Raw genomic sequence first — 26,567 nt, forward strand, 5'->3', positions numbered from 1 at the left:
CATGTTTTCAAGTGTAATCTAAAGTAACCACAAAAGACCCTTTCCCAGTTACTTGGGGGGCACATGGTACCTGGATATAACCAGGTCTCCTTAATGACTTAGAAGTTGATTCATATCGATTGACCGTTGTTTTTCTTAAAAAACGCGAGATATTGATAAGGATTAACGCTAACTAAGTCCTATCCTGGTCTTAACCGGGTTATAAAACTTAGAAGTTGATTTAAATCTATTGATCGTTGTTCTTCTTAAAGAGCTCGAGATATGGATAAAAGTTAACACGAACTAAGTTTTCAAATTAAGTTCCTGGTCTTAACCGGGTCATAAAACTTAGAAGTTGATTTAAATCTATTGGTCGTTGTTTTTCTTAAAGAGCTCGAGATATGGATAAAAGTTAACACGAACTAAGTTTTCAAATTAAGTTCCTTGTAACGACCCAAAATAGCTAATAAGGCTTAAGGGCCTTGATTAGCGTGCCAAGAGGGCATGATGGGATTTATGTGTGATTTTATGAGTTAAATGCATGGTTATGATTTAAAGCATGTTATATGACTATTTGATTATCTGAGATGCATGACTATGTATATTAGTATGCATGTAGGCCCGGATCGTGTTAGAAGGGCATAACTGTAATTTTGGCCATGTTGGGCATATCTGCATTGATATGTGATGATTGTTGAGACCACATTGTGATGTGGATGTATCTGTGATTTGTGACTCGAGGCGATCCCAGTGAGCAGGCTAGCGGTAAGTGATGGCGGGAATTTGTACCCGATTCGGGGCGAGCCTGGGGTATAAATAGGCTCTGTTGAGTTTATTGGCGTTTATTTTGATATCGAGGAATATTGTTTTGGTGATTTATCAGGTGTTGGGAAGCAACGGGAAAATATTAGAGACACTTGAGGATTAGCGGGAATTGGGTGAAATGACTAAAATGGCCCTATTTGGACAAAAGGATTTAGAATTAATAAGGTGGGCATTTTGGTCATTTGGCTTTTTGGAGATAGATTAAATAAGGCTTTACACTTAGTGGGATTTATAGAGAAAGTGTGTTGGCTGTGGAGGGAAAGAAAGAAAAGAAAGAAAAAGGAAAGAAAGAAAAGAGAGAAAACAGAGAGGTTTTTCTCAAGGATCGGTTTGTGCATTCTTGCACCATTCCTCTCCATTTTTCTTGGAGCAAAGCTCAGTGGGGAGCTAGGATAGGCTGAGCATCAAGGATCTTAAGGTTACACTTGAAGATTTGGCAAGGATTAGCAAGAACACATCAACTTTTGAGGTAAGTTTTTAGAGATTTCAGTTTTAAGGGTTTTGATGGTTGAGCTGAGTTGATGGGAAATTTTAGGGAATTTCTGGGCAAGCTTTGAGGATGAACAAGCTAAGGAGGTCTAGGGTTGAATCAAGGTCGAAATTTGCATCATTGGTAAGAATTCTAAGCCCTCAACTTTGTTGTTGACTGAATTTCTGGTTTTAGGGTTGATCATGGTGAATTTTGAGATTTGGGTTGAATGTGCTTGGGTTTTGAGTTCTTGGGATGAGTGTGAGGTGTTTATAAGCTTGATTTTGGGTTTGAAAAAGGTTTGGACAAGTTTGGTGTTGAAATGGTTGAAGGAAATCGCAAGAAGCGATTTTGGGTTCTGATGGGCTGCAACTAGCGCTACAGCGCTAGTCAATGGGCGCTGTAGCGCTAGCCCCTGTTCTGGGGGGGAGTGTTTCTGCTTGTAGCGCTACAGCGCCCTCTTTAGAGCGCTGCACTGTTCACAGAAGTGGATTTTTGGGTTTTTGATGAGGGATTTTGACCTAGGGTTTGGGGCTCGATTCCGCCACTTTGTTTTGGGGATCTAGGACTTCCCGGGGGGCTCGGGAGTGGTCCCGAGGCTAGGTATTTGGACTTGGGGTTCGGTGTTGACTTTGACCTATGTTTGTGCCTAGGTGTGCGCTAAGGCTTGAGTGGGATCGTGCTCAAGGAGTCAGGTGATCTAAGCTATCAAATCGACAGGTAAGAAAACTATAACACCCGTAGGATGGGGCATGGGCCCATAGTGTGATTGCGGGGCACGACCCTATATTGCATGATGAGATGATTGCAGGGCACGGCCCTATAATTTTCATTACGTGTTAGGGTGTAGACTTAAATGAATTGATATTTGTTTGAATGTTGTTTAAGTTATACTATATGTGATTATAGTGGAATGATACGGCGCGGAGCCGAGAACGGCAGTGGGGCCGGAAGTAACACTTAGCACATGGGGATGCTTATAGTCAGGGTAGGACCCAGTGGATACATGTGATATCCCTACGGTGAGGACCGAGACCCCAGGCTTTGGTAAGGCTTCTGGGGCGGCATGGCCGTGTTTGCTTAGTCTAATGGTTGACTTGTTTATATGTGGACTATCTGATATGATTAACTGTATATTTTGCATATGTTATGTATTGCATGAGTTTTCTTGCTGGGCTTCGGCTCACGGGTGCTCTGTGTTGCAGGTAAGGGCATAGATTGAGTCAACCAGCCTTGAGTACGGAGAGCGTGAAGCGACGCGTACATGTTTGGCCTGCCCGACTACTTTGGTTGGGGGTTTATTCGAGAAATGGCTGTAATAATCTATGATTTTATAATTAATCAACTGTAAACTCATTTCATGATGTAAATAGTTTTCAAACCTTATTTTGGGATCCCAAGTGTTTAATACTAGAAGTTTTTTAATGAAACGACGCATTTTCAATGATTACAGCCTTAACTTTTTATTAGTCACACTTTTGTTTTAAAAACCTCGGTTAGCGAGTTCATTGCACTGTTTTGTCTTAAAACTCACTTGGTAACGACTCTAAGGTAGTAGGGCGTTACATTCCTGGTCTTAACCGGGTCATAAAACTTAGAAGTTGATTTAAATCTATTGATCGTTGTTCTTCTTAAAGAGCTCGAGATATGGATAAAAGTTAAAGCGAACTAAGTTTTCAAATTAAGTTCCTGGTCTTAACCGGGTCATAAAACTTAGAAGTTGATTTAAATCTATTGATCGTTGTTCTTCTTAAAGAGCTCGAGATATGGATAAAAGTTAACGCGAACTAAGTTTTCAAACTAAGTTCCTGGTCCTAAACGGATCATAAAACTCAGAAGTTGGTTTAAATCTATGGATCGTTGTTCTCCCTAAAGAGCTCGAGGTATGGAAAAAGATCAGCATAAACTAAGTTTTTCAAAAAATTGTAGCCGAAATGCGTAAAGGCAAAAAGGAGAAGATCAATTAAAAGCGTTAAAGCAAATTGTCTCGAGGTGAAAGCACCTCATGCAAAGGTTACATAAAAATTATTTAAAAAATATTGGGGGGCCAAAAGAAAAGAAACGCCCTAAGCTCCGCCAGGTGGTCCCTTGGAGGTCGCCGTCTCGCCTTGCTCGGCGGCGCCAGAGCCTTCCCCGGTCTCCGAGGGCGCCTCTTTATCAAGGCGAGCTTGGAATTTCACCAGCAAGCGCGCCCAGAGACTCGTTGACATGAAAGAGAAGTTTGCATCTGGATTGTAGACTTAGCAATGGTAGAACAGATCTTCCATGGACTTTTTCGAAGTTGTCCGCTCGGCCTCTAGGGCAGCCTGGGCGACCTGGACCTCAGTCTTCGCGGCGTCTAGGTCCGTCCTTGAGGTGGCAAGGGAGGTCTCGAGCTCTTGGACCTTCGAACGAGTTTTCTCCAGCTCGACCTACGAGGCCGCCAGGGCATCCTTGGCCGCTTGCAAGGTAGTCTGATGCTCGTCCCTCATGTCCCCGAGCTGAGTTTTGGTCCTGATGATGCTCCGATGAAGGGCGACAACGCTCTGCGAAGACGGAAAAACAATTGCCTTAGAAAAAAGCAGGGCAAAACATGACAATGTAAAAAACCACAAAAAGGGTAAGGTTAGCTTACCGTCATGGCCATGCCTAGGGAAGACTCCAGCACGCCCACCGGGCTCATTGTCTCGATGGCCCGGAGCTCCTTCTCGGTGAACTTGTATATGTGGCTGACAACATAGTTCGCCGACTCATATACCGTTCCCCGAAAGGCCTCAGGAATCTTCTCCAGGTCTTGGGGATTGATTGGGATGCGTACATCCGAGGGTACGATGGCCGAAGTCCTGACCTCCGTTCCTGCGTCCCGGGCAGCGAGTGGAGCTCGCGGAGCCGAAGGAGGCATATTTCTTCCCCCTGCAGCAGGAAGGACCGCTCCCGCGACCTGTGCAGTTGGGGCTTGATCCTTCTCCTTCGCAGGGGACTTGGTGGGGGTCTCGGCGGCGTTCTTGGACGTCCGGAGCCTCTTCGTCCTTGGCCCAGCGGCAGCGTTCCCTCCGAAGACCGCACCTCGCAGGCTCTCCTCGGGCTGAGACATCTCTTCTGCCAAAGCAAAAACATGGTTAGTACGAGAATTAATGATCATGCAAAAACAAAAGCGAAGGGGTAAAGAAAAATTCAAGTATGTGTACTAAGGGAATCCTACCCCCCGAGCTAGAAGAAGAATCTAAGTCGATTACTTCCCGAGCTGGCGCAAGTTCTGGGTCCGGGTCTGACTCAAGGCTAGATTCCTCTACATATTGCTTAATCCCCAGGGCTACGACACCCCTCCGGAGTGATGGCCATGTGTGAAGGTTGGTCCCATACTCCTCGAATAGGATCGACTTAAAGGCTAGGGTGTTATCTACTACTACGGTACCCCTAGGCCGGCTATCTTGGTAGTCCAACACAAGCCGGTCGACGCAATGGAGGAGGGTTGTGTTCAAGTCCGGATCACTTCGGTGACGATGGACGAGCTGCCTAGGATTGAACCTAGCCAGCCGGGGGTCTGCTGTGGCCCTATCTAGACTCCTAAACATATAAGGGTTACCTTGGCCAGAAGGACCCGCGGCTGCTCCGGATTGGATCCTCTCCTCGCTCATCCCCGAGATGACCTCCAAGGTCCGCTTCCTATTCCTCAAGAGGGGAACTCTGTCGCCCTCGTCCTCCTCATCCTCGTCTTCCGCGACCTCCTCCATGATGATGGGTCTGGTGTCGCGAGCTGGGGGAAGCCCCCGGGGACTCCTGAGGTTCAAAGTCTGATTTGGGAAAATCAGCTTGCAGGCCACCATCGTCTCGTCCGTTACGAGCGCGAGGTAATCTTTCTCACTGGGGGGCAAGCTCGCCAGTGTCTCATATTGGGCCCCGAGGGTCACAGATTTCTCTGTCCTCGCGAAGATGGCTGCATGATTGGTCTAAGTCAAAAAAGGATGTGGGAGGAGCAAAAACGACACTTAACTTACGAGCTAAGGAGAAAAGACACTTAAGAGGACGATTGAAGTAGTGGAGCTCGCAATTCCTGAACCCCGTCGACATGAAGAACTGGTCCTTGAAGTCGTTGGGGTGGCTGGGCAGCTCGATGACCGCAGCCGTATTGGGAAATCGGGTTAAGTAGTAAAACCCGTCGCCTCGCCCCCGCTGATCCGGGTTGGCCTTGAGGCAGAAAAAGTATAAGATGTCCGCAGGAGTGGAGACCTCCCACTCGTGCTTCTGAAACAAGTATTCCAACCCCGCCAGCAAGCGGTAAGAGTTGGGGGGGAGCTGAAATGGGGCCAACCCCACGTAATTAAGGAAATCAGCAAAATACTGATCCAGCGGGAGGAAGGCCCCCGCCTTAAAATGTTCGCCGCTCCAGGCCGCGAACGATTCGTTGAGCGGCGCACAGCTCCGCTCGCCCTCTGCGGCAGGTCGGGCCACCACGGATGCTCTCCCCAGGGCGATGTTGTGGGAGAGAAATATTTTGTTGATCTTCGTCTGGTCGGTGACCTTTGAGACGATCCTCTCCGCCTCAAAGAAGGCATCGGGGGCGACCTCGACCTCCTGCTCCACCGCCGGCCCAAAGGTGGGGATTGGGGAGTCCGGCATCACCGCCTTTCCTTTGTCCTGCTGTGAGGCCGAGCTGCTGACGGTCTTCTTGGGAGCGTTCCTTTTCGGTGCCATCTGGTCGCCTAACGAACAAAAGAAAACATTTCAGAAAAGGCGACCCAAGCGTGAGGAAAAATCAAATGTTATTTGCACGAGCTGAGGTAAGCCCAGCCCGTGGAGAGTGGGACCACGCGGTTCGATGAACACGCGCCTGTTCTCCCAACAGATCCCCGATTACTTGGAATTCGTGTCAGGAGGGTCAGGATAGAATTTTCCTTGGGGGGAAAGTTTCAGTAGGTAAAAATTGCAAAACCGCCTGTGAAGCGTGTTCTCTAAGCTACCCGGTTTTGCACCCAAAAGTTCCAAAACTCCTACCCATAAATTTTTCCCAGGAAAAGCATCCTGTAAACCATACTCTTAAATGATTTCCTACAGCAAAAATACCCTAGCCTAAAAAGGGGCTTTCACCCTCCATATCCAAAAAACCCAATACAACCATGCATGCGGCTACAGTAAAATATTTACCTAAGCTACAGTGAAATATATTTTCAAAACACACATGGTCAGGAAACTTACAGTGTTTGACTGGGAGGTGGATGAAGGTATTGCCTGGGTGAAAGCTTCGTCGGAGTATCGACTTCCAAAGCTTTGAAGAAATCCTTGCGTCTGAGCCTCTTGAACGCTGAGTATAGCAGTCACGGAGAATAGGGTTTTTTCGTCTGAAATGAAGAGAGAAGAAGAAGAGAAATTCGGAAAAGTTTCAAATGAAAGGGTGGCCCATGCGTAGGGTGGCCACCCCTTTTTTATATACGTGAAGGGTCACGTGTAGAGGGCCGTTGGATGGCCCTGGTGAGGGATCCGAGGCCCTCCACTCGAAATACGAAACGACGGCTGGGCATAGGCTAGGCCATTAAATGCAGTTCTCGTAAGACGTACCGTCACCAACCACGATGTTCCACGTATCAGGCGCCTGCGTAAGAAGGGGAATATGAAGAGTTCATGGGGAAGCCTAAAAGCCCCTACTGTGGTCTTACCCGGCGTGGCATACCACGAGCAGGGGCTTGGGGGGCATATGTACGCCCTGTTTTTCCCACGGGCTGGTTAGCGAGCGGAGCTGCGGCCTAATCATAATTATCTCATGGACATCCCATAGACCGAAGCTTCTGTCATTAGGTCGTACCTCCTTAGCTCAAGGAAACTCAAGGGTTCGCCAAGATTGCCCAAGACTTGACCCCGGATTCTGAAGGCCTATGGTCGAGTTAGGTATCCAGCTCGCGGTACGAACTGAGTATGGAGGCTATGACCCTTTGCAAAGTCAACACACGCAAGGTAAACGTGCATATATCAGACATCACGTGTCTGATATGCCCCTGACTTCTCGAACACGCAGCAGGAACGTGCATATTTAGACACCCACGACTGGGTTGGGCCGTGCGGCCCATTATCTCCTTACCTATCGATTTGACCATACTTATGTGTCAGGTTTAGGAATTAATCATGAATGTCACAAGAGTTGATGTGATAGGTAAGAAGGTCACGGGATGACCTTCTTACCAACTCCCAGGTGCCTTCTCCTATAAATATGGAGCCCCTGAGACTTAATAAGAGTTGGATGCTCTATTGTAAAAAAGGCCCTGTAATCAAATATCCAGTATAAAGCAATAATACTGACTAGTGGAGTAGAAGGATTTTAACCTTTGAACCACTCAAAAAAACGTGTCTTGTGTCACCTCTTTCTTTTTCTAAGATCTTATATCTGTTTCGGTTCACATTTATCACTAATCCCTTTCTCTTCATTTCTTAATTACCTATTGGCGAATAACCGTGTCAACAAGCCCATTTCTAAAAAAGATCATTCATCTATTTCGGTTCAACATAAGCACTAATCCCTTCCTCTTATTTTCTTAATTACCTGTTGGCAAAGAACCGCGTCAACACTGTCAATTCCAATATCCTTAAACTAATATATTATCTATATATAAATAAATATCTATATATATTTATATAATACATATATATTTTTTCCATTCTGTATTATACATATATAATATATTTATATAATACTCTTCTCTTTCCATTCTTTACATTTTTGTTTTTTTTTTCTTTTGTTTTTTTCTCGTTACTAATTTTAGTTCATCCCATACTTTTTATATGTTAATAATAATAATTATAAATTATTTTATTTTACTTATAAATATTTAAAATGAATATAATTATTGATATTAAATAAATATTTATGCTTATATAAATTAGTATTGTACGCCCTGGTTTTCCCACGGGCTGTTTAGCAGGACGAGCCTCGGACTAAACATGGTTTAGTCCGAGGCTCCCACAGGCCGGAGGCTCTATTTCCAGGACGGGCCCTTGTCAGCTCGAGGGGGTCCTGTTTCCAGCTCGCGCTTGTTGCCCCAGGAGCTGGGAATAACATCCGACGGCCACGGACGGATAAGCTCGGGTTATGAACTGCTCCGGTAGCGAGCTTCTCAGGAAGCTCCGACCCTATGGGAAGTCAACACGCAAGATAAACGTGCATATTCCTGCCATCACGTGTCCGATATCCCCCTGACTTCTCGGACACGCAGCAGGAACGTGCGTATTCAGACACCCACGGACGGGTTGGGCCGTGCGGCCCATTATCTCCTTCCATACTGATTAGACCACACTTGTGTGTCAGGTTTAGGAATTAATCATGAATATCACAGATTTGATATGACAAATGGTAAGGTCACGGGATGACCTCCCTACCAACTTCCAGGTGCCTTCTCCTATAAATATGGAGACCCTGGGAGTTGATAGGGGTTGGAAAAAATAGTCTTTGAAGAACTATATACTTTGTAAACCAATTACCCAGAGAATATCAATAATATTGACTAGTGGAGTAGAAGGATTTTAACCTTCGAACCACTTAAAAACGTGTCTTGAGTCACCTAGTTCTTTCCTCAAAGATTTCCTATCTGTGACGGTTCTACTTTTAGTACTAATCTCTTTCTCTTCTTCTCTTAATTATCTGTTGCCGAAGAACCGCGTCAACAGTTTGGTGCTTTCATTGAGAGCAAGTCCAATTAGTACTACCACAAACATACAACTATGGTGACCACTCGATCCAAACATGGCAACGAGACAGAACAGCATGATGGGCAGGAGGCCCGCCATGTTGCCCTCCCTGATGAGCAAGTTCCTGAAGTCCAGCAGAGGCCAGGGAAGCAGCCGACGGGCCAAGACGACACTGGTAGTTCAGCGCCCCGGCCGCCTAATCCGAATCCATGTTATTACACTGCGGTGGAGATGGAGAACGCTCAGCTGAGGAGCCAATTAGCAGCAGCTGGTCAGCAAATCCAGGATATTCTGAGCCGACTACCCCCTCTCACAACCAACGGTAACGTTGGAGAGAGGCAAGGCGAGGCTCCTAAGTCTCGTCGGAGTAATCGATCCAGGCATAGCCGTTCGAGTAGACTTCCTGCAGTCAACTCCACCCCTTCATCACACCATCAAGAGGCGAACGTCAGGGAAATGCCTCGGACCGAACAGCAGCAGTACAGCCGTTCGGTTAGGACGTCAACCCTTAGCTCTCAGCCTTCCTCGAGGACGCCCAGAAGAGATCGAGGAAATTCCCAAAGAAGGGCCGAGGAGATCCGGAGGCGTCGGCCCGTCCCCGAAGAACGTCCAGTTCCTCGTCCAGCTCGCTCAGCGCGAAACCAGCAAGCTGGCAGAGCCGAGAGGCCCCCACCTAATTTAGTCCGTCCTGACGGCACTAGGATCGCCTCTCCGGTCAGGCATCCTCCTTCTCCCATCAGATATCCGTCTCCTCAGCCCATCCGAGACATCCCGACCTACGGGAATAGCAGGAGGGGCCCGCCGTCAGCTGGACCCTCCTGGCGCGGCAGGGTGCCGGAGGAAGGATCAGGTCATGGCCGCCAAAGACGCACTCCGAGTCTGTCCAGCAGGAGTCACTGGACCGGCAGTGCACGGAGTGATCTTTCGGGAGGAGACCTGCGCCAGCGGCTAAGTTCAGCACAAAGTCACCATACTACCCAGGGAGGCGACCTTCGAGATCGCCTCAACTCTCACAGAGAGGATCGAGTTAGGGATGATAGCCAGGCCCACTCAGTTGGGGTCCGATCCGAAGTACGTAACGGCGGGAATGCCCCAAATGACCTATCTCAAGATAGGAGGGGCAACAACCCGCCTAATATGTACAACGGGTCCGGAGCTGTTGAACAGCTCCGGAATAACCCAGGATCTCAGGACAAAACCCTAGAGCGCTTAACTCAGATGGAGGAGCTGATGAAGAAGCTCCTATCGGAAAAGGAAAAAGACGAATATGATTCAGGGGATGAGATGGAACTCTTCGCCCCCAATATAGCAGCAACGGCATACCCTTCTGGCTTTCGGATGCCCCACTTGTCAAAGTTCAACGGGGATGGAGACCCGTCTGACCACTTAGGGATGTTCAACACCCTAATGATGGCTCATAACATCGGACCAGAGCTTCGTTGCTTGATCTTTCCTTCCACCCTAACTGGACCTGCCAGGCAGTGGTTCAAGCAAAGTAAAAGGCAGTCAATCAGCTCCTGGAAGACCTTTTCGGCTGACTTCAAGAGGGCATTCCGCGCCTCTCAGGCCGCCAGGGTCCAGGCCGACTCCCTAGCTAACGTGAGACAGCAACCTGGTGAGACGCTAAAAGCCTACTTGAGCAGATTTGCAAATGTCGCTGCTCGAGCCAGAGACGCTGACGACAGCTCCAAACTCATGGCCATGAGGACCGGGATCCTGGTCGGCGGAGATCTGTGGAAGGATATTCAAAGGAGGGGGGTCAGCTCGGTTAGTGAATTCCTTAACAGAGCCCAAGAGTGGATAAACTTGGAAGAAGCTGAAGCTTCAGCCGCAGGGACCAGCCAGGTCCTCGAGAAGCCCGCTGGGACGGGAACAGAGATCGTAGTGGCGACTCCCGACGTCACGCAGAGTAACCAGCCCGGTGGCGGCAAAAGAAAAGGAAATGGTGAAAACAGCCAGCATGGTCAAAAGAAGAATAAGTCCGTGGATAAATTCAAGCCCGTGTTCACAACGTATACCGAGCTCACCCAGACCAGAGAGAATATTTTCCTGGCCAACGCTACGCGAGTCCCCTGGAAGAGGCCGGAGCCATTAAAACACCCTAAGGGAAAGAGAGACGCTTCCAAATTCTGCCGTTTTCATAACGACGTCGGGCACAATATCGACGACTGCAGGCACCTCAAAGATGAAATCGAGACTCTAATCCGAGCAGGTCCATTGGCGCAATACTCGCGAAATAGGGTCCCGGCAAGTCGACCCGCTCCGGATGCCCCAGTCAATCGGCCCAGACTTCGGGTAGATCAGGACGTCCTTCCCCCCGCGGTCGAGGGGGAGATCTCCACCATCTCTGGAGGACCACACATGGCTGGCACGAGTAGAGGCGCCCAGAAGAGGTATGTGAATGAGTTGAAGGCCCACAATGGAGCGGAGTTCGTCCCGGAACAGCGTCAATCAAAACAACAAAGATTAGAGAAACAACCGATTATCTTCGCGGAGGAAGACGCAAGCCATGTCCAATTCCCTCATAACGATCCCTTGGTCGTAGCAGTCCAGCTCGCCAACCGGAGAGTAAGGAGAGTGTTAGTGGACAATGGGAGCTCGGTGAACCTCCTATTCCGGTCCATCGTAGAAAAAATGGGTCTGACCGTCTCCGAGCTCAAGGCAACCTCGATGATGCTATATGGTTTTTCAAGAGAAGGATCAGCAGCGATAGGGACGATTGAGCTAGTGATCACCCTAGGAGACGAGTCCCGAACAGTGTCCAAACTACTCGAATTCGTAGTCATTGACTGCTCTGCTGCTTACAACGCCATTTTGGGCCGACCTACGCTCATTGCTTTCGAGGCTATCACTTCCGTCCGGCACCTCGCCATGAAATTTCCTACTTCAACAGGGATCTGCACTATCAAGGGCGATCAGCTCGCTGCCAGGGAATGCTACAGCATTTCCATGAAGGGAAAATCTAAACCCGGGCAGGTGACGATGGCCGTTCAGGACGAAGAGGAATCTCGGGGACCCAAGGCGGCTCCCGAGATTGAAAAACCTCAGATTTCCGAAGGCGAAGAGCTCGCCCTAGGCGAGGACATTGACCCCCGAGTAGGCGAGGACAGGTCCGAGCTCCAAGCTATTGAAGAGCTCGAGGAGGTAAGCATCGATGAACAAAACCCGTCACGGACGGTTAAGCTCGAAAAGAACCTCTGCGATGGAAGAAAGGCGAAGCTAACTACGTTTCTGAAGAAGAATCTGGACGTATTCGCATGGTCACACGAGGACATGATAGGGATCAGTCCGAGCGTAATCATGCACACGCTCCACCTAGACAAAAGCGTCCCTGCCAAGTCTCAAAAGCAGAGGCATTTAGGGATAACCCGAGCCGAAGCCCTTGAAGAAGAAGTGACCCGGCTCAAAAAATGTGGCTTTATCCGCGAAGCCAAATTTCCCGTTTGGGTTGCCAATCCCGTGTTAGTTCCAAAGCCCAATGGGAAGCGGCGGACCTGTATCGACTTTTCCGACCTGAATAAAGCCTATCCCCAGGCGAACGGCCAGGTCGAGGCTGTCAATAAAACTCTGAAGGCAAGCCTCAAGAAGAGGCTAGAAGAGGCAAAGGGGATCTGGCCAGAACAGCTCCCCCAAGTTCTGTGGGCCTATAGGACCTCACATCGGACTCCCACGGGTCACACTCCTTTCTCCCTAACCTTTGGAAGTGAAGCAGTCCTCCCCGTGGAGGTGAAGGTCCTGTCACACAGGGTCCGGTCCTACGACCAAGACAGGAACCACGAGCTCCTATGCCACTCCTTAGACTTAGTGGGTGAAAGGCGAGAGGATTCACAACTCAAGCTCGCCCATTATCAACAGAAGATCACTCGCTACTTCAACACTAGGGTCAAAAGACGTGCCTTTGGCGTCGGTGATTTGGTCTTGAGGAGAGTTTTCCTGGCCCGGAAGGATCCCAAAGATGGGGTTTTGGGACCAAGCTGGGAAGGACCATACCAGGTCATCGAGGTCATCAAAGAGGGAGCTTATAAGTTAGCTCGACTTGATGGAGGGGCGGTCCCGCGGACTTGGAATTCTATCCACCTAAAGAAATACTATCAATGATCCATTTGTAAGGCTTAGAAGGTCACCTTCCGTATATAAATATAAATCAAATGTTTCTCTTTATTTACAAGTGTAATTTTAAAGTAACCGCGAAAGACCCTTTCCCAGTTACTTGGGGGGCATATGGTACCTGGATATAACCAGGTCTCCTTAATGACTTAGGTGTTAATTTTTATCTATGGATAAGAGTTATCACAAACTAAGTCCTATCCTGGTCTTAACCAGGTCAGAAAACTTAGAAGTTAATTAAAATTTGTTGACCGTGGTTCTTCTTTAAAGAGCCCGGGATATGGATAAAAGTTGACACGAACTAAGTTTTTTAAAAGTTGGTACCTGGATATAACCAGGTCTCCTTAATGACTTAGGTGTTAATTTTTATCTATGGATAAGAGTTATCACAAACTAAGTCCTATCCTGGTCTTAACCAGGTCAGAAAACTTAGAAGTTAACTAAAATTTGTTGACCGTGGTTCTTCTTTAAAGAGCCCGGGATATGGATAAAAGTTGACGCGAACTAAGTTTTTTAAAAATAAGTTCCTGGTTTTAACCAGGTCACAAAACTTAGAAGTTAACTAAAAAATTGTTGACCGTGGTTCTTCTTTAAAGAGCCCGGGATATGGATAAAAGTTGACGCGAACTAAGTTTTTTAAAAATAAGTTCCTGGTTTTAACCAGGTCACAAAACTTAGAAGTTAACTAAAAATTTGTTGACCGTGGTTCTTCTTTGAAGAGCCCGGGATATGGATAAAAGTTGACGCGAACTAAGTTTTTTAAAAATAAGTTCCTAGTTTTAACCAGGTCACAAAACTTAGAAGTTAACTAAAAATTTGTTGACCGTGGTTCTTCTTTAAAGAGCCCGGGATATGGATAAAAGTTGACGCGAACTAAGTTTTTTTTTAAAAATAAGTTCCTGGTCTTAACCAGGTCAGAAAACTTAGAAGTTAACTAAAATTTATAGATCGTGGCCCTCCTCTAAAAAGCCCAGGATATAGATAACGGTTAACCCGAACTAAGTTCATAAAAATAAAGATGAATTGTAACCAGATGCATAAAAATATATATATGTCAAACTAGCTAAGCAAATTGTCTCGAGGTGGGAGTACCTCATAAATTTTTTTATTACAATGTAAAAGTAAAGAGTACAAAATATCCTAAGCCCCATCAGCTGGCCTTTTGGAGGTCGCGGTATCGTTCTGCCCTGCCGCGGCAAAGGCCTCTCCAGTCTCCGAGGGAGGAGCCTCCTTATTTAGGCGGGCTTGGAGCTGCGGCAGCAAAGACACCCAGAGGTCCGGGGGCATGAAGGAAAAGTCCGCGTCCGGATTGTGGGACCAACAGTGATAGAACAGGTCTTGTAAGGACTGCTCCGAAACGACCCGCTCGGCTTCCAGGGCGGCCTGTGCGGCCTGGGCCTCGGTCTTCGCTGCCTCGAGACCCGTCCGTGACGCAGTCAGGGAGTTTTTAAGCTCTTGGTTCTCGGAACGGATCTTCTTCAGTTCGGCTTTGGAGGCCGCCAGCGCGTCTTTTGCCTCCTGAAGCGCGGTCTGGCGCTCAGCCTCCATACCCTCGAGCTGGGCCTTGGTCCTGGCAATGCCTCTGTACGCGGCAGCAATACCCTGCAAGAAGGGGAAGACAAATTAACTAACTATAAAAAAAAAAAAAAAAAAAGAGGAAGGGGGCGGCGTGTGAATGTTAAAAGCTTTAAAGGAATGGAACAGTTTACCGTTAAGGTCATGTCCATCGAAGATTCCATGACTCGGACCGGGCTCGTTAATTCAATTGCCCGGAGCTCCCTCTCCTTGAGCTTGTAGAAATGACTGACGGCATAGCTCGCCGACTCATACACCGTTCCCCGGAACGCTTCCGGCATCCTCTCCAGGTCCTGGTGATCGACCGGGATGCGCACATCCGGGACTGCCGTGGCCGGATTCCCGATCTCCCGTACCCCGTCCTGGACGGCTAGTGGAGATCGTTGGGGTGGCGGGGGCATGGGTCCTGTCCTGGCGACAGGAAGGATCGCCCCCGCGCCCTGGGATGGAGGGGCTTTCTCCTTCTCTTTAGCCGGGGATTTGGTGGAGGCTCCGGCCGAGCTCCTGGACTCTCGGAGCCTTTTTAGCCTCGGCCCCGCGGAGGGGTTCCCGCCGAACACAACGCCCCGCAGACTATTTCCGGGCTGAGACATCTCTTCTGCTAAGAACAAAAAACATGGTTATTACAAGGAAGCAATCATGCAGAAATATAGACAAAAGGTTCAAAGGCAATAAGTAAGCAAATACTAAGGGAGCCCTACCCCCCGAGCTGGAGGAGCCTAAGACGATTATCTCGCGATCTGTCGCAGGTTCTAGGTCCGGCTCTGACTCAGGGCTGGACTCTCCTACGTACTGCCTAATCCCCGGAGCATAGATGCCCCTCTGGAGCGCAGGCCACGTGCGTAAGTTGGTCCCGTACTCCTCAAAAAGGACCGACCTAAAGGCTAGGGTATTATCTACTACTACGGTACCCTTAGGCCGACTCTCTTGGTTGTCCAGCACGAGCTGGTCAACGCAGTGAAGCAAGAGCGTGTCCAGGTCCGGATTCCTTGGGTGACGATGGACGAGCTGCCTAAGGTTGAACCTAACCAGCCGGGGGTCTGCAGTGGCCCTATCTACATTCTTAAACAAGTAAGGGTTACCTTGGCCGGAAGGACCCGCGGCTGCTCCGGATTGGACCCTCTCCTCGCCCATACCCTGGGCGACCTCCAAGGTCCTCTTCCTGTTCATCACGAGAGGAACTTCGTCACCTTCCTCCTTGCCTTCGTCGTCTGCGACCTCCTCCGCGACGATCAGTCTGTTGTCGCGAGCTGGGGGAGGCCCCCGGGGCCTTTTCAAATTCAAAGTCTGATTTGGGAAAATCAGCTTGCAGAATACCATCGTCTCGTCCGTCACGAGCACGCGGTAGTCTTTCTCACTGGGTGGCAAGTTCGCCAATGTATCGTATTGACCCCCGAGGGTCACAGACTTTCCGGTCCTCGCGTAAATGGCTGCAAGGTTGGTTGAAATCAGAAGTGGAATAAGGGAGGAGCTAAAACAAGATAACCTTTAAAAGGCGAACTAAATCAAGGATCACTTACGAGGACGATTGAAGTAGTGATGGTCGCAATTGCGGAACCCAGTTGACATGAAAAACTGGTCTTTGAAGTCGTTTGGATGGCTCGGCAGCTCGATGACTGCTGCTGTGTTAGGGAAGCGGGTTAAATAATAGAACCCGTCGCCTCGCCCCCGCTGGTCCGGGCTGGCTTTGAGGCAAAAGAAATATAGAATATCAGCAGGAGTGGGGACCTCCCACTCATGCTTTTGGAACAAATACCTCAATCCCGCCAGCAGACGGTATGAGTTGGGGGGGAGCTGAAATGGGGCCAACCCCACATAGTTCAAAAATCAGCAAAATACTGATCCAGGGGGAGGAAGGCCCCTGCCTTGAAGTGTTCACCGCTCCAGGCCGCGAACGACTCGTCGAGCGGCGTGCAGCTCCGCTCCCCATCCGCAGCAGGTCGGGCGATCACGGAGGCCATCCCCAGGGGAATGTTGTGGTTGAGGAAGATTTTGGTGATCTTTGCCTGGTCGGTTATCTTCGAGACAATTCTCTCCGCCTCGAAAAACGCGTCAGGGGCCACCTCGGCTTGCTTATCCACCGCCGGCCCAAAGTGAGGAATTGGCGAGCTGGGCACCACCGCCTTTCCTTTATCCTGTTGGGAAGACGAACTTCCCACGTTCTTCTGTGGCATATTTCTCTTTGGAGCCATCTGGTCGCCTATCGAACAAAAGAAAACACTTTAGAAAAGGCGACCCAAGCAGGAGAGTGAAGCAAATATTAAGTACACGAGCTGGGGTAAGCCCAGCCCGTGGAGAGTGGTGCCACGCGTTCCAAGGAACACGCGCCTATGCCCTCAACAGATCCCAGATTACTCGGAATTCGTGTGTCAGAGGGCTCAGAGTAAAAAATTGCCTTGGGGGGAAAGTTTCAACAGGCAAGGCGTGGCAAAACCGCTTTTGAGGCGTATTCCCTAAGCTATCCGGTTTTTGCACCCAAAATTCCTAAAGGTCCTACCCAGAAATCATTCCTGAAGAAACACCATGAAACCCACACTCTAAAACGATGTCCCATGGCGGGCATGCCCTAACCTAAGAAGGGCTGTCACCCTTTGTATTCACGCAGCTCAGAAAACCCCTGCATGTGGCTACAGTAATATTTTTTTACCTAAGCTACAGTGGCATGCTTTCATAGTGAACAGGGACAGAAGACTTACAGTATATGGTTGGATGGTGAGCGAGGTTGCTGCGCTGGTAGGAGCTTCGTTGGTACGGTGGCCTCCGAGGCTTTGAAGGAACTCGTACGCTTAAGCTTCGTGATCGGAGAAGATGAAAACAGCAGAGATGAGGGTTTCGTTCTTTGGAAGGCCAGAGAAAGAATAAGGAAATTTGGAAATCTTTTTTGAATGATAAGGTGGCCCGTGCGTGGGATGACCACCCCCTTTTATCCAAGGGAAGGATCACGTGCAAAAGGCTCTTGGGAGACCCTCCACTCGAAATGTGAAACGACGGCTGGACAGTAGGCTAGGCCATTTAATGCGGTTCTCGTAGAGTGTACCGTCGCCACCCACGGCGTTCCACGTATCAGACGCCTACGAAAAGCATGGAATACGAAGGGTTGTGGGGGAAGTCTAAAAGCCCCTACTATGGTCTCCCATATCTGACGTCATAGACCACGAGCAGGAGCTTGGGGGGCAGATGTACGCCCTGGTTTTCCCACGGGCTGTTTAGCAGGACGAGCCTCGGACTAAACATGGTTTAGTCCGAGGCTCCCACAGGCCGGAGGCTCTATTTCCAGGACGGGCCCTTGTCAGCTCGAGGGGGTCCTGTTTCCAGCTCGCGCTTGTTGCCCCAGGAGCTGGGAATAACATCCGACGGCCACGGACGGATAAGCTCGGGTTATGAACTGCTCCGGTAGCGAGCTTCTCAGGAAGCTCCGACCTTATGGGAAGTCAACACGCAAGATAAACGTGCATATTCCTGCCATCACGTGTCCGATATCCCCCTGACTTCTCGGACACGCAGCAGGAACGTGCGTATTCAGACACCCACGGACGGGTTGGGCCGTGCGGCCCATTATCTCCTTCCATACTGATTAGACCACACTTGTGTGTCAGGTTTAGGAATTAATCATGAATATCACAGATTTGATATGACAAATGGTAAGGTCACGGGATGACCTCCCTACCAACTTCCAGGTGCCTTCTCCTATAAATATGGAGACCCTGGGAGTTGATAGGGATTGGAAAAAATAGTCTTTGAAGAACTATATACTTTGTAAACCAATTACCCAGAGAATATCAATAATATTGACTAGTGGAGTAGAAGGATTTTAACCTTCGAACCACTTGAAAACGTGTCTTGAGTCACCTAGTTCTTTCCTCAAAGATTTCCTATCTGTGACGGTTCTACTTTTAGTACTAATCTCTTTCTCTTCTTCTCTTAATTATCTGTTGCCGAAGAACCGCGTCAATAAGTATATATTTAAAAAAATATAATTTTCTTTATTAGTAGTTACAATTTAAAAAAAATATAATACTTGTTTAATGCAATTTAATATTTTTGTATATATTAGTTACAAAAACAAAATTGTATCTTTTAGTTACAAACCTAGTTTTATATATTTTTGTTACAAATATGTTAACTAAATTCACAACTTATTTTTATAAATATTAAAATTAGTTCTGTAAACCTTTGTTACAAAAATAAAAAAATAACAAATAATTATTTTATAAATGTTGTTTACAAAAATATAAAACTTGTTTACAAATTTGTAAAACTTTGTTATATATTTATAAATGTTGTTTGCAAAAATATTTTTTTTACGAATCTCAAACACATATTTACGAATTTGTAACAACTGTTAAAAAAAAAATTGTATTTAACTACCACTTCGTATTTACACTTTTTCCCCTCCGTGTTTTTCATAAAAATTCTGTATTTTTGTAGGCTACCGTATTTTTCATATATTTTTCTAATGTTAATGTATTTTTGTAAATTTCCCAAAAAAAAAAAAGTAAAGAGAGAAGAACACTACACAGATGAAACAACAGAAAAACCAGATTAGACGAGAGAGCTCAAGTGTGGAAATCAAGATTGAGTATTGTGAAGGTTGTGAGAGCTGGGTTTGGGGAACTGTATTGAGAAGCACAACTGTGTGCTTGCTCAGGGATTAAAAGGAAAACACCTGTGTGATTGAGTGTTTAGAGAGTTTGATTCAAGATTGTTCCAAGAAGCTCTATTGAAGTCTTGTACTCATTTCGTTGATTGAATAAAGAAGAAATGGTGGTTCCTAAAATTGGAATAGATTCAAGATCACATTGATCTTGTTCTGAACCAGTATATATACTTGTGTTGATTTATGCTTTCACGTTTTCTAATTGTTTAATAACTAGTCTTACTGATTTGTGTTCTTAAATTTATCCTTAATTTACTGAGATTCATATGAGGTTCTTGAACTGAGAAATTTATCTCATATCTCATTTTCAACACTAACATTCATTTCGTTAAAGCAATCAAATGAAGCCTCAAAGTTCCCATTTTTTGTAAATTATATTTATTAGTTTAATTTTTTTTTTATATTTTCACAACCTTTTTCTTTATCTCATTAATACTTCATTCATATTTTATATTAGGTGTCCACAAACATATATTCTTTGACTACGCTTCAGATAATTTTCTTAGTCTAGTCAGATGTAAGGGTAGATAGTCATCTAGTCCTGCGAGTAATAAGAAGCTGCTCTCCTCGTTATGGTGTTTATATATTTTTCATTCGTAGGGCCGTTTGGAAAAAAAAACAAAAGAATGACAGCTGTGGGATTTGAACCCACGCCCTTTCGGACCAGAGCCTAAATCTGGCGCCTTAGACCACTCGGCCAAACTGTCACATGTTATTGTATTCCAATATAAAATAAATAATTATTTAATTTTCAAACAAATGTTTCTCTTTCTCGTCCTATATTTTTGTTTGCGTCGTTATCTTTACGACATGCCGTTTGTTTTTACTTTTCACTGTTAATAATAATAATAATGCAAAGAAAACTACATCTCTCAAAGGAACGTGTGTCATATCTTTTGCAGGCTACTTTACCATTAATTGCTCACAAATTTCTTAAAATAATTAAGTTGTAAGATTAACTAATTATAAAGATCTTTATACAAAAAAAAAAATCTACTCATAGTTACTAAGTTTAATCACAAAATTAACTCGATCGGTTGGTTTTCATTGAATTAATTTACATGATATTTATACAAAACTAGAAATAAATAAACAACACTACCTATATTATATTGTAAACTATTAATTTTCCCTTTCTAACTATCTAGATCTAGAAAGATAGGGGACACAATATATATACTGCATATATAAACAAGATCGGGGTCATTCTGACGAGTGACAGGTGTGGTGTGTAAATCCTATATCTCTATAATTATAATCACCAAATGAAACCCAAAAATAAAATTATTATCAACAATATGAATGGTATCATTTTTCTTTTTATTCAATTCTATTATTGCTAGCCTAACATGACAATCAAAATAGTAAAAATATGTTTTTTAACAAGGCAATTCTCGGTAACACTATCACTTTTTAAAATAGATACAATTAGATTGCCTGGCATATGAAGAGAAATGCAATTGAAATAATTGGTGAGCTATATTATATATATACAAAGAGATTTTTCTTACAATTTTTAAGCACATGTACATCTTATATGCATAATGCAATATGATTTGACTTAAAACTAAATGGTTGACAGAAGTAAATCTCAGTTGTCCCGCCTTCTGAGTCTTATAAGGTCCATGAGATAGCTAGTTGTCCACGTGCACGATCTTGGCCTCTAGATTAATGATCCATATTGATCTAATTACTTCATTACAACAATATTCATATCCTATAGGTCTTAATGATCTATGTAGAACAATATAGATATATATATGTATAAACATATTATGAATTATCCTCTTTTCTTGGTTATGGTGATTCGCATGTTGGTCATTGTTTATTACCAAGAGAGCTAGGAGTAATAAATAACTAGCTCTGTTTTGGTATTTGGGAACGATTTCATTTCACTTATCTTGGTGTTCAACTTTTTACCATTTTTCTTTTAGATTTTCACAAAAAGCATGCCCACGAAAAATATGAAAACATATATAGACCTAATGTTACGGGCCTAGATATTAGTGATGTAATATATCATATAATATTAGTGATGATAAAGAAGATTAATAAAGAAAAGAGAGCCTTTGGTGTGGATTTGACTAAAAAGTAATTGTAATTAACTTGTGTAACCTTCTTTTATCAATAAAGGCTCAACGATAGGTTTGTGCTTTCCCGACCGCCGAATCAGTCACGTTATACCATGCAACATATGGACCCCACACCCATTTTGTATTCTGTCAAACCCTATTGGAGGGCAGCCTGGCTTCGTCTGATCTAACTCATTATCAATTTTTTTAGTTATTTATTTAAAATTCATCCGTGACATCTATATTTTCATAAATTCGAATGTAAATTACTAAATTGCCCATGTCGGCTTGGTGTTGGCACCATCAGTCTCTGGAACTCTCGACAGCCCATATTCTCATTTTCCTACTTGTCAAGTAAGCTCAGCACTGGATCCCGCTAGCTAGGCACAGATAAAGACAATTTTTTTTATTAAAAAAATATAATTACACACCTAAAAATGTTACAAATGAAATTTCATTTTGGTTGCTGATTTCATATTTCATAATTTACAAACACACACGAATTCGAAGTAGAGAAGTGATTCTCTTCTCTCATAAAGCAAGCAAAAAATAAACTGTTTATGATAATGTTATGATTCTTATGTCAGATATACTAATATAAAATAAAACACCGCCAACGAATAAACCTCACCAGATTGTCAAAACTAATGGGCAAAACTGTACATCTATTATTAAAAACTACAATTCAAATGGAAAGTCAAGTACTTAGTTTCCAATTACACCCTTTGTAAGAACAATAATAAAATTCACTTTCAAATGGGGTGACCATTTAATGCACAACTCAACTCCTTTCCACTCCGGGAATCAAGCTGAGAAGCTCCCATTCTCTGCTTTCTCAGCCATTCCACCCAAAATGGCCAAAAGGGTCTCTCCAATGCCTATTCTTCTTCTCATTGCAGCTCTAATAGCTGCTTCTCGTTCTGTATCTGAAGCTGCAGCTGACCCAAAAGCCTCTTTCGAAGAGAATTTCGATATAATGTGGTCTGAGGACCATTTCACAACCTCAACAGATGGGCAAATCTGGCATCTATCACTAGACAAAGAAACAGGTATACAAATCACATTCACACACACTAAATATTATTAATCCTTTTAGATCAAAGGCCTTATTATTTGTTATAAGTAATACCCTACTATGCTCTGATTGATAATATTGTTGGATGTTAAATTTGGTGTGAAATAGGTTGTGGGTTCCAAACAAAACAGAAGTACAGATTCGGATGGTTCAGTATGAAGTTAAAGTTAGTCGGAGGTGACTCTGCCGGTGTAGTTACGGCTTACTATGTAAGAAGCCTTCAATATCTGAATATTACCACTAGTAAATGGGGTTTATGTTACGACTAAAAAAGTGGTGTTACTGTTACACTTACAGATGTGTACAGAAAATGGAGCAGGGCCAGAGAGAGATGAAGTAGATTTTGAGTTTTTGGGAAACAGAACTGGGCAGCCATATCTCATTCAAACAAATATTTACAAAAATGGAACTGGGGGACGAGAGATGAGGCACGTGCTTTGGTTTGACCCTACTGAGGAGTTCCATACTTATTCAGTCCTTTGGAACAGCCACCAGATCGTGTAAATTTTTCTTATCAGATCTCTCACTCTTTTTAAGTTTTTAACTGTGTCCAAGTTTCGAAGAGATCTAAAACGAACACATGTTCTATGAATTGGGTTGTGGACTGACACTGTTTGGATTCCATGTTTATTGATATCTATCATTTTTTTTTTTAAATATGGTGTTATTGAAAACAGGTTCTTTGTGGATAAAATTGCTGTGAGAGTGTTCAAGAACAATGGGAAAGAGAACAACTTTTTCCCAGATTCGAAGCCCATGTACTTGTTCTCGAGCATATGGAACGCGGACGATTGGGCTACAAGAGGTGGGCTTGAGAAAACAGACTGGAAGAAGGCACCATTCGTGTCGTCTTATAAGGAATTCAACGTAGATGCATGCCAGTGGGAGGACCCATACCCGGCTTGTGTGTCCACCACCACCAAAAATTGGTGGGACCAATACGAAGCTTGGCACCTATCCGATTCACAAAAACTTGACTATGCTTGGGTCCAGAGGAACCTTGTTATTTATGATTATTGCAAAGATACCGATCGTTACCCAACTTTCCCTGAGGAATGCTCTTTGAGTCCTTGGGATTGATCCATTCGTCCTCATTTTTTTTTTTTTTTTGGGTCTACATCTAAATTTTGTACTCCTTATTTGAGTCATGTTATTATATTTATTTAATTAATTTTTGTTCACTTTCTCAATTCGATTATTATCTTATTTTTAGATGCACTAATAATTTCATCAAAACTCAAAAACATTACATAAGGTAGAAATGGAAACTGATCATGAAAATTAAGAAATATATAATACTTTTATACTATTTATTTTGTTTATTTTATTGTGATATATTAATTATACATTGTATATTGTAGTTTAGGAATAGAGTGATAATAACTTAATTATTCTCGCCTTTAGTTATACGAACTTTTGTTAAAGGAAAATTATACGAGTCGTGCTGGTATAGACTATTGATTTGATAAGTAGTGTTAGTCCTCAATGTACATATTAGTGTCTTGTAATTATAGTTAGTATAGTCACTACCTAATGTACAGGTGTCATTATATTATAGCCTTAGTATTGAGTATAAAGCCAAAATGTTGTAACTGTAAATGGATGAGCTGCATATTCAATTGAATACTTTTCCCAATATACTCTCTGCTTCTCTCCTCTCTTCATGGTATCAGAGCCATGGCTGAACATCATGATCTCTCCCAAGTCTCCACCGGCCGAACTCAGGTCACACAAAACAATCAAAACAACTACCTCAATGATGCAGCTCCCAATACTCAATCCTCCTTCCCTTCAATGAATCAAACCTTTTCTGTCAAATTTGATGAGAATAATTATCTCATCTGGAAAAATCAATTACTCAATGTGATTATGGCTTACGACCTTGATGGATTTGTAAATGGAACTCACCTTTGCCCTCCTAAATTTCTTCCCGATGATTCAACCATTATCAACCCTGAATATACCTCATGGAATCGTTACATTCGTCTGATTATGTCTTGGTTTTATTCATCTCTCACAGAAGCGATGTTAGGCGAGATTGTCAACTTCAACTCAGCACACGAAATCTGGAGTGCCTTGGAAGAGATCTACTCATCTTCGTCCATGGCGCGAATCTCTGAAATTCGGGGCAAACTCCAGACGATAAAAAAATCAGGACTCACCGCTGCCCAGTACATTCAACGCATCAAAGGGTATTGCAACCATCTCGCTGCTATAGGGGAGACCGTCTCACGCAATGCTCTACAAGTGTATTTCCTTGAAGGTTTAGGTCCAGCATATGACTCCTATGTTACAGGTATACTCAATCGATCTGATAAACCTTCCATGGAAACTCTATACAGCTTATTACTCAGCTTCGATTATCGGATGGAACGGAACAATAGTGAGGATACTCAGAGCTCCCTTCAAGTTAATCTTTCTCAGTTAAATACTGGAAAGAAATTTCCCAAATACCCATACCAGAACAATACTAATAATCACCCAAAACCTTACTCTAATCAGTTTTCTCCGCCACCACCACAATTTTCCCAAAACAATTCCTCCCCATCTTCATTCCCTGGTGTCTTGGGCTCTCGACCTCCCTTCCCTGCCTCATCCTCTCCCCAAAATAGTTCTAAATTACCTCACTCTCGTTCCTCTTGTCAGATCTGTGGCAAAATTGGCCATACTGCTAACATATGCTACCATCGTACCAATCTGGCGTATATTCGCCAAGCTCCTCGTAGTTTCAACACCATGGTTCAATTACCAAACACTCCTCAAACTCCTTTCTCTGGGTTCACTGGCCATGATGGTTCTTCAGCTCTCTCTACAGCCAACTGGTTCATGGACTCTGGTGCTACTCACCACTTTACTCCAGAATTTCAGCTAATGGATCGGGCTTCTCCTTATCACGGGTTTGAACAAGTTCAAGTTGGTGATGGTAAGTCTCTTGAAATTTCTCATATTGGTCATGTTTGTTTACGTTCCAAATTCATTCCTCTCTCCCTTAATCATGTTTATCACACTCCTGGCCTCACAAATAATCTCATCAGTATTTCAAAATTATGCCGTGATAATAATGTTCTTATTGAATTTCATTCCTCCAATTTCTTTGTCAAGGATCAGGTCACCAAGAGAATCCTTCTCGCGGGAGTGCTTGATCGTGGTCTCTACAAAGTCAGTCCCTCCTTCTCTCCATCTTCCTCTGGTTCTTCCATTTCATGTCATCTCACTCGGACTCAAGACTCTTCTCTTTGGCACAATCGCCTCGGCCATCCTTCTTCTCGAGTTATTTCAAAAGTTTTTTCAGATTGTAATTTTCAGAACAATGTTTCTTCTCAATTTTCCTTTTGTAATGCTTGTCAAATGGCTAAATCTCACCGATTTCCATTTTCTTTGTCTAACTCTAGAGCGACAGCTCCTTTTCAATTAATACATAATGATGTTTGGGGCCCTTCCCCTGAATTATATGTTACTAGGGCTCATTTTGTATTGTTTATTGATGATTTCAATTGTTTTTCTTGGCTTTATCTCTTAGCTTCTAAATCTGAGGTGTTTCCTACCTTTCTTAAATTTCAAAAAATGGTTGAAAGACAATTTGATGATAAAATTAAACGTGTTCAAAGTGATTGGGGTGGTGAATTTTGTTCGTTCAAATCTCATTTTGAGTCTCTTGGTCTTCTCCAACAGCTCTCTTGTCCCCATATTGCTGAACAAAATGGCCACGTTGAACGAAAAAATCGTCATGTTGTGGAAGTTGGTCTCTCTCTTCTTGCTCACTCTCATACTCCTTTGGCTTATTGGCCATATGCTTTTTCTACTGCAGCCTATCTTATAAATCGCCTTCCTACCCCTGTGCTTCAAAATCACAACCCTTATTTTACTCTTTATAATAGACTCCCTGATTATAACATTTTGCGTGTGTTTGGCTGCTCTTGTTTTCCATTCTTATGACCCTATAATGCAAATAAACTCCAATTTCGCTCTCAAGAATGTGTATTCCTTGGCTATAGTTCCCAACACAAAGGCTATTTTTGCCTTTATCCTTCCACTGGTCGCATTTACATTTCTCGCCATGTCATTTTCAATGAGCACTCTTTTCCATTCTCTTCCTCTAATTCCTCCTCTTCTTCAACTCCTTCTTCTATTCCTTCTTCCATTCCTATTTTGTCT

At 44.5% G+C, this 26,567-nt stretch overlaps 1 protein-coding gene and 1 non-coding gene across 2 annotated transcripts; one reads left to right on the forward strand and one right to left on the reverse strand.

Annotated features, from left to right (window-relative positions):
• Window positions 1-19,892: 19,892 nt before the first annotated feature.
• On the reverse strand, window positions 19,893-19,972 carry TRNAL-UAG (transfer RNA leucine (anticodon UAG)). Its single transcript has one exon. It is a non-coding gene; the product is annotated as a tRNA-Leu (tRNA).
• Window positions 19,973-22,056: 2,084 nt separating this feature from the next.
• Window positions 22,057-23,593, forward strand: LOC133795621 (probable xyloglucan endotransglucosylase/hydrolase protein 8). Its single transcript, XM_062233075.1, has 4 exons — window positions 22,057-22,386; window positions 22,521-22,621; window positions 22,710-22,912; window positions 23,090-23,593. Exons 1-4 carry the CDS (start codon window positions 22,110-22,112, stop codon window positions 23,490-23,492), a joined length of 984 nt encoding a protein of 327 aa, XP_062089059.1. The 5' UTR covers window positions 22,057-22,109; the 3' UTR covers window positions 23,493-23,593.
• Window positions 23,594-26,567: the final 2,974 nt, after the last annotated feature.

The sequence above is a fragment of the Humulus lupulus genome, chromosome 8 (genome assembly GCF_963169125.1).
Source record: "Humulus lupulus chromosome 8, drHumLupu1.1, whole genome shotgun sequence".
NCBI lineage: Eukaryota > Viridiplantae > Streptophyta > Magnoliopsida > Rosales > Cannabaceae > Humulus > Humulus lupulus.